The sequence below is a fragment of the Giraffa tippelskirchi genome, chromosome 11, assembly GCF_054371585.1.
Source record: "Giraffa tippelskirchi isolate mGirTip1 chromosome 11, T2T-mGirTip1v1.2.pri, whole genome shotgun sequence".
NCBI lineage: Eukaryota > Metazoa > Chordata > Mammalia > Artiodactyla > Giraffidae > Giraffa > Giraffa tippelskirchi.
The window spans coordinates 136,011,055-136,026,130 of NC_137285.1; the positions used below are offsets into that span (position 1 = coordinate 136,011,055).

Here is a 15,076-nt window from a genome sequence, read left to right on the forward strand (position 1 = left end):
CTGAGTGGATCACAACAAACTGGAAAATTCTTAAAGAGATGGGAATACCGGACCACCTGACTTGCCTCTTGAGACATCTGTATGCAGGTCAAGAAGGAACAGTTAGAACTGGACATGGAAGAACACACTGGTTCCAAATTGGGAAAGGAGTACATTAAGGCTATATATTGTCACCCTGCTTTATTTAACTTATATGCAGAGTACATCATGCAAAATGCCAGGCTGAATGAAGCACAAGCTAGAATCAAGATTGCTGGGAGAAATATCAATAACCTCAGATATGGAGATGACACCACCCTTATGGCAGAAAGTAAAAAGGAATTAAAGAGCCTCTTGATGAAAGTGAAAGAGGAGAGGGAAAAAGCTGGCTTAAAACTCAACATTCAGAAAACTAAGATCATGGCATCCAGTCGCATTACTTCATGGCAAATAGATGGGGAAACAATGGAAACAGTGACAGACTTTTATTTTCTTGGGCTCCAAAATCACTGCAGATGGTGACTGCAGCCCTGAAATTAAAAGATGCTTTCTTCTTGGAAGAAAAGCTGTGACCAACCTAGATAGCATATTAAAAAGCCGAGACATTACTTTGCCAACAAAAGTCTGTCTGTTCAAAGCTGTGGTTTTTCCAGTGGTCATGTGTGGATGTGAGAGTTGGAGTATAAAGAAAGCTGAACACCGAAGAATTGATGTTTTTGAACTGTGGTGTCGGAGAAGACTCTTGAGAGTCCCTTGGACTGCAAGGAGATCCAACCAGTCCATCCTAAAGGAAATCAGTCCTGAATATTCATTGGAAGGAGTGATGCTGAAGCTGAAACTCTAATACTTTGGCCACCTGATGTGAAGAACTGACTCACTGGAAAAGACCCTGTTGCTGGGAAAGATTGAAGGCAGGAAGAGAAGTGGACGACAGAGGATGAGATGGTTGGATGGCATCACCGACTCGCTGGACATGAGTTTGCATGATCTCTGGGAGATGGTGATGGACGGGGAAGCTGGCATGCTGCATTCCATGGGTCGCAAAGAGTTGGACACGACTGAGCAACTGAACTGACCTTTCTTTCTACCTTTTTTCAAATCTTTTCCTTTAGACTTTTTTCTTTAGTTTTTCTCTTTAACTTGCCTATTTGTCCCACACCTTCTAATAGCTACTCAGCTCAGTTTCTGGTGTCGTCAGTGTCGCCTCAGACACTCTGGTGTCTGGAGTTTTCAGTTAACGTACTTTTGTAATTTCTGTGTTTCTCTAGGTGTGTAGGTTCAGCCTGTCTCCCAAAGGTCTTCTCTTTTACCTCTACAGAGGAAACAACCTTCAGTCTTCTGCTGAAGGATTTTGGTGTTACTCAGCACTTAAATAGTATTTACCCAAGTCTTCAAAGGGCCAGTATTGAAAAAAGGGAACCCTCTTACACTGTTGGTGGGAATGCAAACTAATACAGCCACTATGGAGAACAGTGTGGAGATTCCTCAAAAAACTGAAAATAGAACTGCCATATGACCCAGCAATCCCACTGCTGGGCATACACACTGAGGAAACCAGAACTGAAAGAGACACGTGTACCCCAGTGTTCATCACAGCACTGTTTATAATAGCCAGGACATGGAAGCAGCCTAGATGCCCATCAGGAGACAAATGGATAAGGAAGCTGTGGTACGTATACACAATGGAATATTACTCAGCTATTAAAAAGAATACATTCAAATCCGTTATAATGAGGTGGACGAAACTGGAGCCTATTATACAAAGTGAAGTAAGCCAGAAAGAAAAACACCAATACAGTATACTAACACATATATATGGTGTTTAATTAATCGGTAAAGATAACCCTGTATGCGAGACATCAAAAGAGACACAAATAAATAGAACAGCATTATGGACTCTGTGGGAGAGGGCGAGGGTGGGATGATATGGGAGAATGGCATTGAAGCATGTAAATTATCATGTATGAAACAAATCGCCAGTCCAGGTTCGATGCATGATACAGGGTGCTCGGGGCTGGTGCACTGGTATGACCCAGAGGGGTGGGATGGGGAGGGATGTGGGAGGGGGGTTCTGGAAGGGGAAAACATGTACACCCATGGTGGATTCATGTCAATGTATGGCAAAACAAATACAATGTTGTAAAGTTAAAAAATAGATAAACTAATTAAAAAAAGGGGGGCCAGTATTTCCAAATGTCCTCAGTACTGCCAGTTCTTGGACCTTTGGGAAATTCTCATATAAATCAGGTTGATTTTCTCAGTTTTTTCCACTTCTGGTTTCACATTCAGCTTTCTTAGACTCTCTTAGTCAATTATTTGTCAGTTTAGTCAGTTATTGACTAAAATCAATTATTACTATCTACATTATTCAGTTTTCTGCTTCCAGAAGTGTTTTCTATTTTTCTTTCTTTTCTCCCTGTTCTTGTGGGTTTATGTCTAAAACTAACAAGAAACAAAGAGACAAAAAACACATATAATAAAGCCATCAACTAGAGACAGGTACTGTTGTCATTTTGGAGTGAGTCCTTTCAGTCTTTATGTACATACAAGCTAAATAGATAGAAATTGCATTATGCCGTTTGTGTGTATGTGTGTGTGTGTGTGTTTGTGCAGTTGCTAAGTTGTGTCTGATTCTTTGCAACCCCATGGGCTGCAGCACTGCTTCCCTGTCCTTTACTTACGCCATGTGTACTGTTTGAGGGACATCTTTCATTATGTTTGTTACTTTAAATACTGTGTTCACACAAACCTTTATGCATATGTTTTCTGTTGTTGCTCATTGACATTTTCAATCTATTCTTATATCAAAATAAGTATTTGAACAAAGACCCATGTGACATCTTTACCTTTCTTTATTCAAAACTCCAATGTTAATATTACTTTGTGCCCTTGTACTGATTTTGAAATTACTGGTACTTCATATGGCCTTGTTTCATCCAGCCTGCAGGTGGCAGAATTGCTTTATTTAAGCAGAAATTTTAAAGGTCAATTTTATGTAATGAGTTCTTGCATTGGAAAGAGAAGTGATTAAATGAAAAGCTTTTCTATTAGGAAATAAGCAAATTAAGGAACAAAGAGCTGTGCTAATAAAGTACTAGGTAATTTATTTCTTCCGTTTGTCTATCTTCATTTCATGATTTTTGTGTTTGGATTATAGTCATATTAATGGACCAGAGCATGACCCTCAAGCAGTACCATATGTAAATTGTAGAATTTCCTTAATTGTTAGAGTAATGGAGCTTAGATCTGCTTCACATTAGCCACCAAGCTATTTGTTCTGCCTTTGTATTTTAAGAGTTTGCTTATAGTAATCTTTTTTTAAAAAATCTAGAGGCCTTTTAGAATTGACGTGTAGATCTTCCATTTAAAACTTTTTTTTATAGGTTTTGCTCATCTGTGAGTGTTTTAAAATTAAAGACATGCTTTAGAGAATAAGGATTTAGATTAATGCACTATATATGAAGTTGAAAACTGAATTATGCTTTAGAAGATTGGAAGATCAGATTTGAAGAAATTAGGAGTTGTTTGGAAAAACTCCTATAGATTCAGTGAGTGATCTATTGCTCATATGCCTGATGAAGAAGGTAAAGCAGCAATATAGTAAGAAAAAGTGTATACTAAAAATATAAAATATATACTAAAAAATGACAGTGTCATTTTATTGAGGCAGAAAAGAGATTAAAACAGTTGTGATGGATTGATGAGACTCTAAAATCAGTATATTTAAATATAAACTGGAAATGTACATTACTCTAGTTACCTTAAAATATTTTAAATATTGTCTTTAACTGCTACAGAAGGGCAGACTTATAAGCCAATAGATATACTTTTTAGCTTGATAAAAAGAAACAACACTAAAATGATTACAAAAAGGTTAAAGTCTTAAGAAAATCTGGGGTATTTTTTGAGTACTAATTGAAATAACCTGTATGACCAGGGGAATAAAAAACCACATTTCCTTTATTATTACTATAGTTGTGCCCAGTTATGAATAAGAACTGTAGGTGGTGCCCATTTCAAGGCCTCCTCAGTTTGCTAGGAGAAAGGTAGAATGTACTGCTTATTGAAATGAGAAGGGAAATGATATATAACTTGTAGTGAAATTAAGCAATGTTTTGTATAGGTTAAAATTCAAGGAGTTTACAAAAGCCCATACTATCTTCAAAAGAATGACGACAGCCATAAAGGTCAGGTATTAGTTATGTGCAGCCCTTCATTCAAAACTGATATGATTATATAATTACCTTCACACTGGAAAAAATATATTTGGAGAAGATGTGTATCATATTCAGGGAGAATGAGGATATAGAATGATATATTAATTTTCATTAATAAACTAATACTTCCTTTTTAAAATGATTTTCTAGCATGAGAGTCTGAGGATAGATTGGTTAGATTAATCAGAAAACACATTGCACATTTTACTCTCCATAAGTCAGTATAATCAATCAGGAGATAGTACTGAATAATGGAAATGTCCAGAATGTCTGTTTTTTTGTCACCTTCATTTCAGAGAAGGATAGTGATCTGTTAACAGAATTTTTATATTTTGTCATTATTCAGAGAAGCAATTCCAGTTCACCCATGAAGGGTGGCTGTATGAGGAATGATGTTTTATTTTTAAAATATGAATATTTTTGTGGTTCTTAATGTGGGAATTCATAAAATAATGTGAAATTTTCATAATAAAGTACTTAATGTCAGTAATAATGGAAAATGTGATAGTCTCATAGGTGAGAGATTATAATAGGAGAGAATCATAAAATAAATATTATTTGTATCATGGCACCTAGAACCAAGGTATGAAAATATTGAAGAGAGACTTTGTTTTGAGAAAATCGAGTTTGTGTTTGTCATACATCAGAATCTGGACGTAGAATCATTGCTGTTCATTTAGTTTGCCTCCTTGTATTGAAACTCTGTTTGATGTGTAAATTTGCTATGTACGTGATTGTGAAGTATTCCATCTCATAATGTCAGGCTTGAACTTTTAATAGAGAGGGATTGTTAGGCTATTTGATTAGACACATGAAGAATACTCACATGGATTTGCTACGTTTGAATTTCTGAGTGAATAGTCTATAAATAACCATTGATTAATTAATTGATAGTCCATATTGGTAAGGATCATCAATTAATGATGAGTGGCAATACAGTGTAGGAGAATACAGCCTTTAGAGTTAGGCAGAACTTAGATCCCTGAATCAGGGGCTATATTTTTCTCATTGATGAAATGGACATGTTGACTTAGAATTTGGTTTGGGCTCTGTCCTTGTTGGGGTATTATTAAGAGTGATGATTCTACATTTGTATCCTTATAGTTTAGTACCAGTTGAGAAAGAGGCAAAAAGTCAAGATGGGTGGAGATCAGAGTTAACAGTTGTAACGCTGATGCTTTTGTTCCATTGGAAAATGTGACTTAGATCTGTAACTGTCTACAGCTGGACTCCTCAGTACATGTAGACTTTGGGCTTTTGTTTGAGAGAGAGAGTTTGTGTATATAAACTACACATCTTGAGTAACTTTCTAGCACCCACTGGGCCTGCTGGCAGGAACAGAGAGAGTTGGACTTGCTCTCTGCTTTGAAGGGCAGGTCCATTTATGCCTAGTGCATAGAAGAACTGAAGGGAAAAATGCAGGCTCCCTATAGGCAGCCAGGTCTTAAAATGAGGAAAAGACTGCGGCAGGTGTATTTGTTTGGGTCCTTTTCCCAGTCCTTTAGAGGGAGTAAATGAAAAGTGGAGAGAGGACAGAAGCTTCCTTCCAAGTATTTCAGAGATGGAACTCCTTTACCATGAAGCCATGGGAACTCCCCATTTGAAATTACATTAAAATTATTTGTTTCCCAAAGAAAATGTTTAACTTCATTTAACATTAGTATTAAATTTCCTTATTTCTAACCCCAAAATATCAATAGGGAGAAAAAGTCCTGTTCTACTCTTTGCTGCGCTTGAAATATGCTAGATATGATATGTTTTGCTTTTTTATGTCAGAGTTGAATAATCTAAGGGGAGAACAAGTTTTGTGGAAGATTTCAGGGAAAGTAGTTTGGTTTGTTACTGTGAAAAAAGTGAAAAGTGGAAGTTAGTCAGTCAGTCGTGTCCGACTCTTTTGTGACCCCATGGATTGTAGCCCACCAGTCTCCTCTGTCCATGGAATTCTCCAGGCAAGAATCCTGGAGTGGGTTGTCATTTGTTACTATGGCTGCTGCTGTTGTAATCTAACAACTGTGTGCTCTGGTCCTGGACAGGAGAACTCTTGGGAAGCACATCTGGAAAATTATATAAAGTGTCTTTCTCTTTTGATACCTAAGGGAAAAGTAGCTCTGCTTTATTGAGAAGTCACACTGGCTTGAGTCTGTCTTTTTGGATCCTTAATCGAGTTGTGGTATAGAACACAATCGCAGATTAATTTAACTACATAAGTTCACTTGCCAGATCATCCTTAACAAAACAAACCTCTCCTTTTCACACTTTGCAGCAAGAACCCTTGATTCTTGAATAGTATATGATATTAGATGAAAGTAAAAACACAACCAATTTCTTAAAGTTTAATCTTGATTATTCTTTTGTAAGTGTAACCTTAATTATTGTGTTGTAGGTTATCAGAAACCAGTTTATTCCCTTTTTATTTGTCTTTTCCTTTGGTCGTTTTACCTGTAAGTATTTTTTTGTACTGACAAAAGGAGAAGGAGAAAAAGATGAAACATAAATCAACATTTATTTTTTTAAATCTTGCAAGCACTAGAGGACTTGGGGGAATGATGAGAAAGGAGTTGAAAATATTTGGAAAAGATTACTGAACACTTAGTTTGACCAGTTGAGTATCTTTCAGACTGGAATATTTTTTTCCTCAAATTGAATTTCATATTAATTTACTTGAACTTTTTGTTGATGCCTTATGAGGTTCATTACTTCTTGTGTTTAATCTTTCCTTTTTTCAATTTCAGCTGATCCTATTAAGATATTAATGCCATCACTGTCTCCTACAATGGAAGAAGGGAACATTGTGAAATGGCTGAAAAAGGAGGGTGAGTAGTGTATTACTAATACCTGTGTTATTTGATCATTTTTATTTTTTCCTAATCTGCTGGTTTACACAATACATGATATACATGATCAGTTCTTATGCTTGTTAACCTTTATTGTTTAAGTAAAAATTTCTCATGGTAATGTAGCAAAGGTTTTCTGGGGTTAGCCTGTATCTTTTCACAAGCAGAGAATGATCAACTATTTTAAGGCTTTTTTGCAAGTTGTAGTTATTAACAGTTTAGTTTCAACATCATAAAATTGTCAATTCCCTAAAGTTAGTTTGTTACTTTATAATGACTGTGTATGTTTGTTTTCCTGTAGCTAGGCAATCTGATTATAAACTTCATTGGAAAGAACACATAAGTAAAAATACTAAAAAAAAAAAAAAACTTATAGAAGAGCAGCAGAGGAGAGTTGTAGACCTACTAGATTTTGAAACATGTTATTAAGCCTTTGTAATTAAAACTGCAGTATTGGTACTTAAAAAGACATACTACTAGAACTGAATAGAAAATGAGGAAATAGACACAGATGCTCACCATTATTTAGTGTTTAAATAGTGAAGGAGGATGATACGAGATTTAGTCCTTGTACTGTGCCAATGATAAATTACAAATGACTCAGTCACTTAATGTACAAAAATGAAAGCGGACAAGTACTAGGAAAAAGAAGCTGGTGAATTCCTCTGGAAGTAGATAAATACCCTAACTACAACTCAAACTCCAATAATAAAGGAGATACAGATAATTTGATGGTAAAAATAATAACTTTAATATAGCTGAAAACATAATAAATAGAGTAAAAAAATGACAAATTGGAGAAGGGTGTTTGCAGTTTTTAACCACAGAGGGTTAATATTTCTAAAAAGTAGAGAATAAGAAAACTGTCAGCTCAGCAAGAAAATGGGCAAGATATAGGAGTAGATGATTTGCAGAAAAAGAGCTACAAACTACCTTTAAACACATGAAAAGCTACTTAATATTTTGTACTAATAAATATACAAACTAATAACAGTGATTTCTCATTTCTTACCAATCATTTTGACAGAAATTTAAAAGTTTGATAAGTTATCCTGTTGATGAGAGGGAATGGGAGGAAGCAGGCACTCTCAAACCCAGCTGGAAGAAATGCAAAATGGTACAAGCCCTGTTGTTTAGTGGCTCAGTCATGCCTGACTCTTTGCGACCCCCATGGACTACAGCATACCAGGCTTCACTGTCCTTCTCTGTCTCCTGGAGTTTGCTCAAACTCATGTCCATTAAGTTGATGATGCTGCTAGGGAAGAAAATTTGTCAATACCTAGAAAAATTACATTTATATTTACCCTTTGGCTAGGCAAATTTCTAGAGATCCTATCTCAAGGCAAAAATAAGAAAAAACACACATAGGAGGCTATTTATTACAGCAGTGTTTGTAATAGCAAAAGGTAGAAACAATCCAGCTGGGGTCAACACAGAGTTTGATGAATAACATATACTAGATCCACAACTATAAAAGGAATGAAGAGTATCTGTGTACACTATTGTAGTGTGATCTTCAGGGCAGAAAAGCAAGGTGGAAACTGGTAGATATAGTATGTATCATTCACTGAAGAAAGAGATGGGAGTACTAATATTTGGAAATTTTAAAACAAAAAATCTAACAAAAAAAAGTGGTTGTCTGTAGTGCAGTTGAGGAAACAGTGTGGTGAGTGGAGAGAGAAAGTAGAAGCTAGATTTCTTTGAATGTATCTTGTTTGTCTCCTTAACTTTAGAACATATACATATTTTGCATAATTTTAACACAATTTAATTTTAAAAGACTCCTAACCATGGAAACCAGATGAAGCAGAAGGGCCTAATTATATATTGACTAACTGATACAACAATCATGCAGAGAGGGGCTATTTCAAATATCAGTAAACTTAACTGTATATACCTACTAAATTGTAATTGAAAGACAATGACATCTCTAAAAATATAAACTGTTTAGAGTAATTGTATTATAGTGGTTATGTTGGTTGTCTTGTTACTCTAAGGTTTTTTTTAAAATGTGTTTTATGGGATAAAGCAGATGAGTGATTAAGCTGATATTATTGGGAACTCAGCCTTTGGGTGTGTTTTAAAGGAAAACAGATGAAAGATAGCTAGGGTTAAGGAAAGATCCTGTGATGATTAATTTTTTAGCTCTTTTCTGTGGCAAGGCTTGGAGAAACAACAAAACTGCTAGCAGTGAACACCCCTAACAGTGAGACTATAGTCTCTAAATGCCATTTCCTGCTAAAGTTAACCAGAGCTTCTTGGAAAATAGCTGCTTCCAGGTCTGTGGCAGGCAGTGTACAAGATAAGCTTGGAACGTGCAAGTAAAAGTCACTCAGTCATGCCCGACTATTTGCTACCCCATGGACTGTACAGTCCATGGAATTCTCCATGGAAGAAGAGTTCCCTTCTCTGGGGAATCTTCCCAACCCAGGAATTGAACCCAGGTCTCCTGCATGGGCAGGCAGATTCTTTACCAGCTGAGCCACCAGGGAAGTCCAAGAATGCTGGAGTGGGTAGTCTATCCCTTCTCCAGTGAATCGTCCCTACCCAGGAATCAAACTGGGGTCTCCTGCTTGAACATATTGTCAATTTAGAAAGCAAAGCAGTTATCAAAATCTCCTGAAAGTGAAGTCGCTCAGTCGTCTCCGACTCTTTGCGACTCCATGGACTGTAACCTACCAGGCTTCTCTGTCCATGGGATTTTCCAGGGAAGAATACTGGAGTAGGTTGCCATTTCCTTTTTCAGGGGATCTTCCCGACCCAGGGATCGAACCTGGTTCTCCTACACTGCAGACAGACTCTTTACTGTCTGAGCCACTGGGGAAACCTTTCAAGCTAAGTTCCCCCAAAACTCCTGAGGGCATCTTAACAGACTCAGGAATCAAAAATGGGCCAATTTGAGGATCAGTAAGAATAGTATCTATGGTGTATTTTGAAACACATTAAATATATTTGAATTCAAAGTTTTCAGTAATACTAAAGAAAAACATTAGTGGTTGGTCTCCTTCAAGGGATGCCAGTAAAGTAACTCATTTTGAAAACTGACAATAAGTGGAAAGAGTTAAGTATTGTCTTTGACTTTCTTATACGAATTGTAGCTCAGAGTAACCAAGTAGTTGGTGCAAAGAAATTTCTAATTAGTGTCATATTTCCCCATTCTTAAAAGATGGAAGAATGATAGAATGTCACTGTATCACAATTTTGCAAACTCTAATGAATTAAGGGATATTGCCAGTGATCATCAATGGTGTGCTATTATCACAAAAAGAGAGAAAGCCAACTAGTACACCCCACCAACTATAAGATTGTCTTGCTAGAAACTTGAGCCAATTGTGATCAAGCTTATAGTTCTAACACCAATTTCCAGGAAATACAGAGGATATATTCGGTGGCACCATGAGGAGTATATCAGCATACTCCAGTTCCAATGTAGGGACCTTATTTTGTTTATGACTCAAGTAGCTAAAACATTTGGGGACATTTGAAAATTACATGTTTAATGAGATTAAGGCATTAATCATTGTAGAGGTTTAATGATACTGTGATAATCATTTTAAAAATCTTATCTCTAAGAGATATGAGTTGAAATACTTATGTATAAAATGATAGTATGTCTGGCATTAACTTCAAAATACCTCTGGTGGGAGGATGAGTAAAACTGTTCATGAGTCAGTTGACAGTTGTAAAAGTTTCTAAGTTGGTTTATAACTCTCTTCATCATTTCTGAGATTTTTGTACTAATCTTTTCTAAAGTTGTACAGTCTGTAGCCTTTGGGATATAATTTGGAGTGAGAAACTACTCTTTCTTCAGCTTTTTATAAGCTCAGGGTGAATTTTGAATCTTGTTAGTAAGAGGATATTTGTTATAATACTACCTAAGCTGTATTAATCTCTTACTTATGGCAACCATGTTACCAGATTTTTAAAAATTTGTTTACTGAAGTAACATTGGTTTATAACATTGTGCATTTCATGTGTACAAACTCATATTTCTTCTCTATATGCTGCAGTGTGCTCACCACCAAAGACTTAAGTTTCCATCTGTCACCATGTGGTTGATCCTCTTGACCCATTTTGCCCTCTCCTCCTTCCTCTCCCCTTTCCCCTGATTACCAGATAACCACTATTCTGTTGTCTGTGGCTGTGTGTTTGTCTTGATTTGTTGATTTATTTGTTTTGTTTGTTATATTCTACATATGAGTGAAATCATACAGTATTTATCTTTCTTTGAATTATTTCATTTAGCATAATACCCTCAAGGTCCATCCATGCTGTTGCAAATAGCAAAATTTCATATTTTTTATGACTGAGTAGTATTCCATTAAATAGTGTATTTATGTATATATCTCACATCTTTATCCATTTGTCTGTTGATGATCACGTAGGTTGTTTATGTACAACTTAAGTATTACAATAATTATTGTAAATAATTATTTTGCCAGATTTTAAATACTTAGTATGGTGCTTAAAAAAATAAGACTAAGTATAAGGAGGCCAAAGAGATGAGGATGCTACAGTGCTCATGGTACAAAAGAACAGAGGAAAAATTACTGTGGAGGAAGTTGGAGAAGGAGACTTTTTATTTTTCCGGCAGCTGCTTTCTTTTCCTTTTTCCTTTCGGTTGTCATTGCCATGTACCAGGTGTTGACTGTGGGATGGCTTCTTTTAGCCATCTCCCTGTGCTTTACTCCTTCTGCAACATATTAAACTTTTGGGGAGTTGAATTTCCATTAGGGTTTATTGAACAGGTGTATAGAGATATTGACCAAATGAGTGCCCCATAGCCATTATTATGCCTCAGATTGAGAAATGATAAACCAAGCATTAAACATGTAAAGAGAAGAGGAAAGAGTGAGCTGAGAATGAAGGACATGGTCTGGGAGGACTGACCCCAGAGAGTCGCCCTGAAAGGACTTCCGGGGTCTCTATGTGATTCAGGGGGCACAGATGTCATCCAGACAAACGCTGGTATTGAATGGTCCAGCCTAGTGCTTATGAAGTGGTATAGAGAGAGGTTAGGCAGTGGCTAGGAGTTCAGAGTATGACAGGGCTATGCTGTGATTCTAGGAAATGAGCCATTCATGGCAGTGACGACAAGTGTTGGGGTTGGGGAGAAGGCTGCAAGTGGAAGTACAAGCTTGGACGTACGGGAGAAAAGTACCCAGTTCTTGTGGCTAAGGGGCAGACTGGGGTGCTAGAAGGGCAAAAAGACAAATGATAGAATGGACCTTGCAGCAGCAGTTTGGATCTGTGGATTGGGCCAGTATAGGAGATGGGAAGATGACACAAGGAGGCTCTTTAGTGACCCCATGGACTGTAGCCTGCTAGGCTCCACTGCCCATGAGATTTCCCATGCAAGCCTACTGGAGTGGATTGCCGGTTCCTTCTTCAGGGCATCTTCCCAACCCAGTGATAGAACCCAGGTCTCCTGCATTGCAGGAAAATTCCTTACCACTGAGCCACCTGGGAAGCCCTCTAATGCCATATGCTAACAGACAAATATATTTGTTTGACTTGGAATTAAAAAATATTCTCTCATAGGCCTCTTCTCATGCGGCTTTGGGGGTTCAGATTTGTAGTATTTGCATTTTCTGGGAACACACAAGTAGAGGTGAAGCAGTCCTGAACTGATAATCTTCCTGGGTTCCTTGGCAGATGCCATTATTCTGGAAAACATAGTCTCTAAGCCAGTTCACACAAGATTCCCAGATAAAGTTCCACTTTAACTACAAATTCACAATTCCAAATTTAGTAATTGACATGGAAGCTGCCTTTTAGGAGCAAAAGTTATTAGATATAACAAGCAGCAGAATTAGACCTCCAAGAACTTTAGTTAATTGGAATTACTGCATATATCAAAACATATGTTTGAAATGATGAAACTTGTAAGAGAAGGAATTGAAACTATGAAAAAAGACAAACACAGTCCAGACAAATTTGAAAAGGACAAGTAGAACTTCTAGGAATGAAAAATATTGTTTCCAAAATTAGAAAATGTAAAACTCAGGTTTGGGTTAAAGTGTAGACGTGACTGACCAAAGGTTTCATGAAGTCCAACCTGAGAAAATTAGTCTGCATGCAGCAGTAAGATAAAGTAGTAGAAAATATAAAAGAGAAGCTGAGACATGAAGAATAGAATGAGAATCCTCTACTAACCCAATAGGAAGAATTCCACAAGGACAAAAAGAGAGAATGAGGAAGAGGTAATAACCAAAAAAAAACCAACTGACAGACTTTTCTAGAATTTGAGAAAGACAAATGTCATGTAAATGAAAGAACCAGTGCTTCATTAGGAAGCATTTTGAGCTATTGGCTCTGCAGGGTTGCTGCCACCTTTTAAAATAATTATCAGTATCTAAGAAAGTTCCACCTTTATTAATAATGCAGTCAGTTGGAATCTATTTTTAAGTTTCTTTTTTCCTGATGAATTACAGAGCTTTGGCTATTTCCATATTCAGCATGACAGAGTGTTGGTGTCATTAAATAATGATTCAGACACAGACCAGCCTTTTAAGATTATTATAAAAAGATTAAATTTCTTCACACTTGGAGACCTGAGAGGCAAGTATTAATAGACAAGAGGGTTCTTTGGACTACATTTATCTCTTGGTGTTTCAGCTCACTGGCAGTCTGATAAGTTATTCATGGCCATTAGAATATGGTGAGTATGATGAAGAGCCAAGAGACAAATGGTTTCATCATTCTGTTCTTTTTTTATTTTGATTACACGTGCTATTTTCATATAGGACAAGCCAGGATGTACTTGAAGCCCTTGGAGGCTGTTTCCTTGATGGTTGCTTTTAAAATTCTGTGTTCTACCAACTGAGGAGAAACGTTTACCAGTACACATAAGGAATAGAAGGAAGTCTAAATCCTTGGTTCTCCATAATTCACTGGCTTCTTTTTTAAGTTCATCACCTTTGTGATTTTTTTTTTTGGTGTGTGTGAGCATAATTTAGTTCTTTATGTATTGTACACATGGGTAGGATTATATATGGCTTAGTGTGTTTAGTGCTTGATACACAACTGGGTTCTATCATTATGTGTTAAAAACATTTATATTCTGTAAGAAAACTTTTTATATACTTTTTTTCTCACTAGCTACATTTTAAAAAAATTTTATCTTGAGATCTTTATTGTATGGTTACTGTTATTTAAGACACTGAGTTTAAACTTTCAGACATTTAAGAGGATTGAAATTTTTTTCATGAAAAAGAATAATGTGTCTAATTTTGAATCTAGCTTATTTTTAAGCTAAGGTTAATGATATGATAACCTTTGGTGGATGGCGGTTGGGTCTTACAAACCAACATTTCTTGAAAATCAGAGACTCTAATTCACAACTGTTACATGCGTGTGTGTGTGTGGTAAGCCAAGGCAATAAGGGTGCAATGGAAAAAACTCTGGCCTGGATTTGTCCTTTGGGGTTCCCACTCTGCCATGAAATATCTGGGAGTGAGTTGAACTAGATGATATCTAAGATAAATCCTTGACTTCAGAATTCTGTGATAACTCAGCTTCTTTTTCTTTTTTGAAGTCATAGTGTTTCATAACCGCCTCAGGAGTTTCCTGAGTGTAATCTGAAATCGGCCTCATACATGGAGGGTAGGGAGAAATGGAAGAAAGAGGCTCCAGTTTGATAACATGGCAAGTTTAATAAACAAGGGGATTTTCATGAGAGGCCACAGGCCGGGTTGAACCCCACACCACCAGCAAGAATCTTAAAAGTGTACAGAGGTCTTGACTGGGCTCAGTCACATACACTGTCCAGGTGATCTCAGCACCAGAATTCTATCTCATGTCTATGTCTGTGGGCAGCTTCTAGGGCTGGGAAAGCAAGCAGAGTGCACATTTCACGGGCAGGGAGTGGGTGAGGGATTTCCATTCACTCTTGTACAGCCAAGTGGTCACAGCCTCCTGATAACCACTATCATCACATGGAAACATGCAGTAATACCGCATATAAATTATTCCCATCTTTGTTGATCTAATGAGTGTTAGAAAAGTAGTTTCATAATGAATATTACAATACTTAATTTCAGTCTG

At 36.8% G+C, this 15,076-nt stretch overlaps 1 protein-coding gene across 6 annotated transcripts in view; it reads left to right on the forward strand.

The window, feature by feature from the left end:
* The window catches only part of PDHX (pyruvate dehydrogenase complex component X), a 76,353-nt gene that overhangs the window by 17,132 nt on the left and 44,145 nt on the right, over positions 1–15,076 (forward strand). For all 6 annotated transcript variants that reach the window (XR_014069220.1, XR_014069221.1, XM_081543448.1 and 3 more), the window contains exon 2: positions 6,929–7,009. Coding sequence is in view for 4 of the 6 variants with exons in the window: in XM_081543448.1 (XP_081399574.1) it covers positions 6,929–7,009 (81 nt within the window). In the remaining 2 variants the exon portion in view is untranslated. The remainder of the gene's footprint in view (positions 1–6,928; positions 7,010–15,076) is intronic.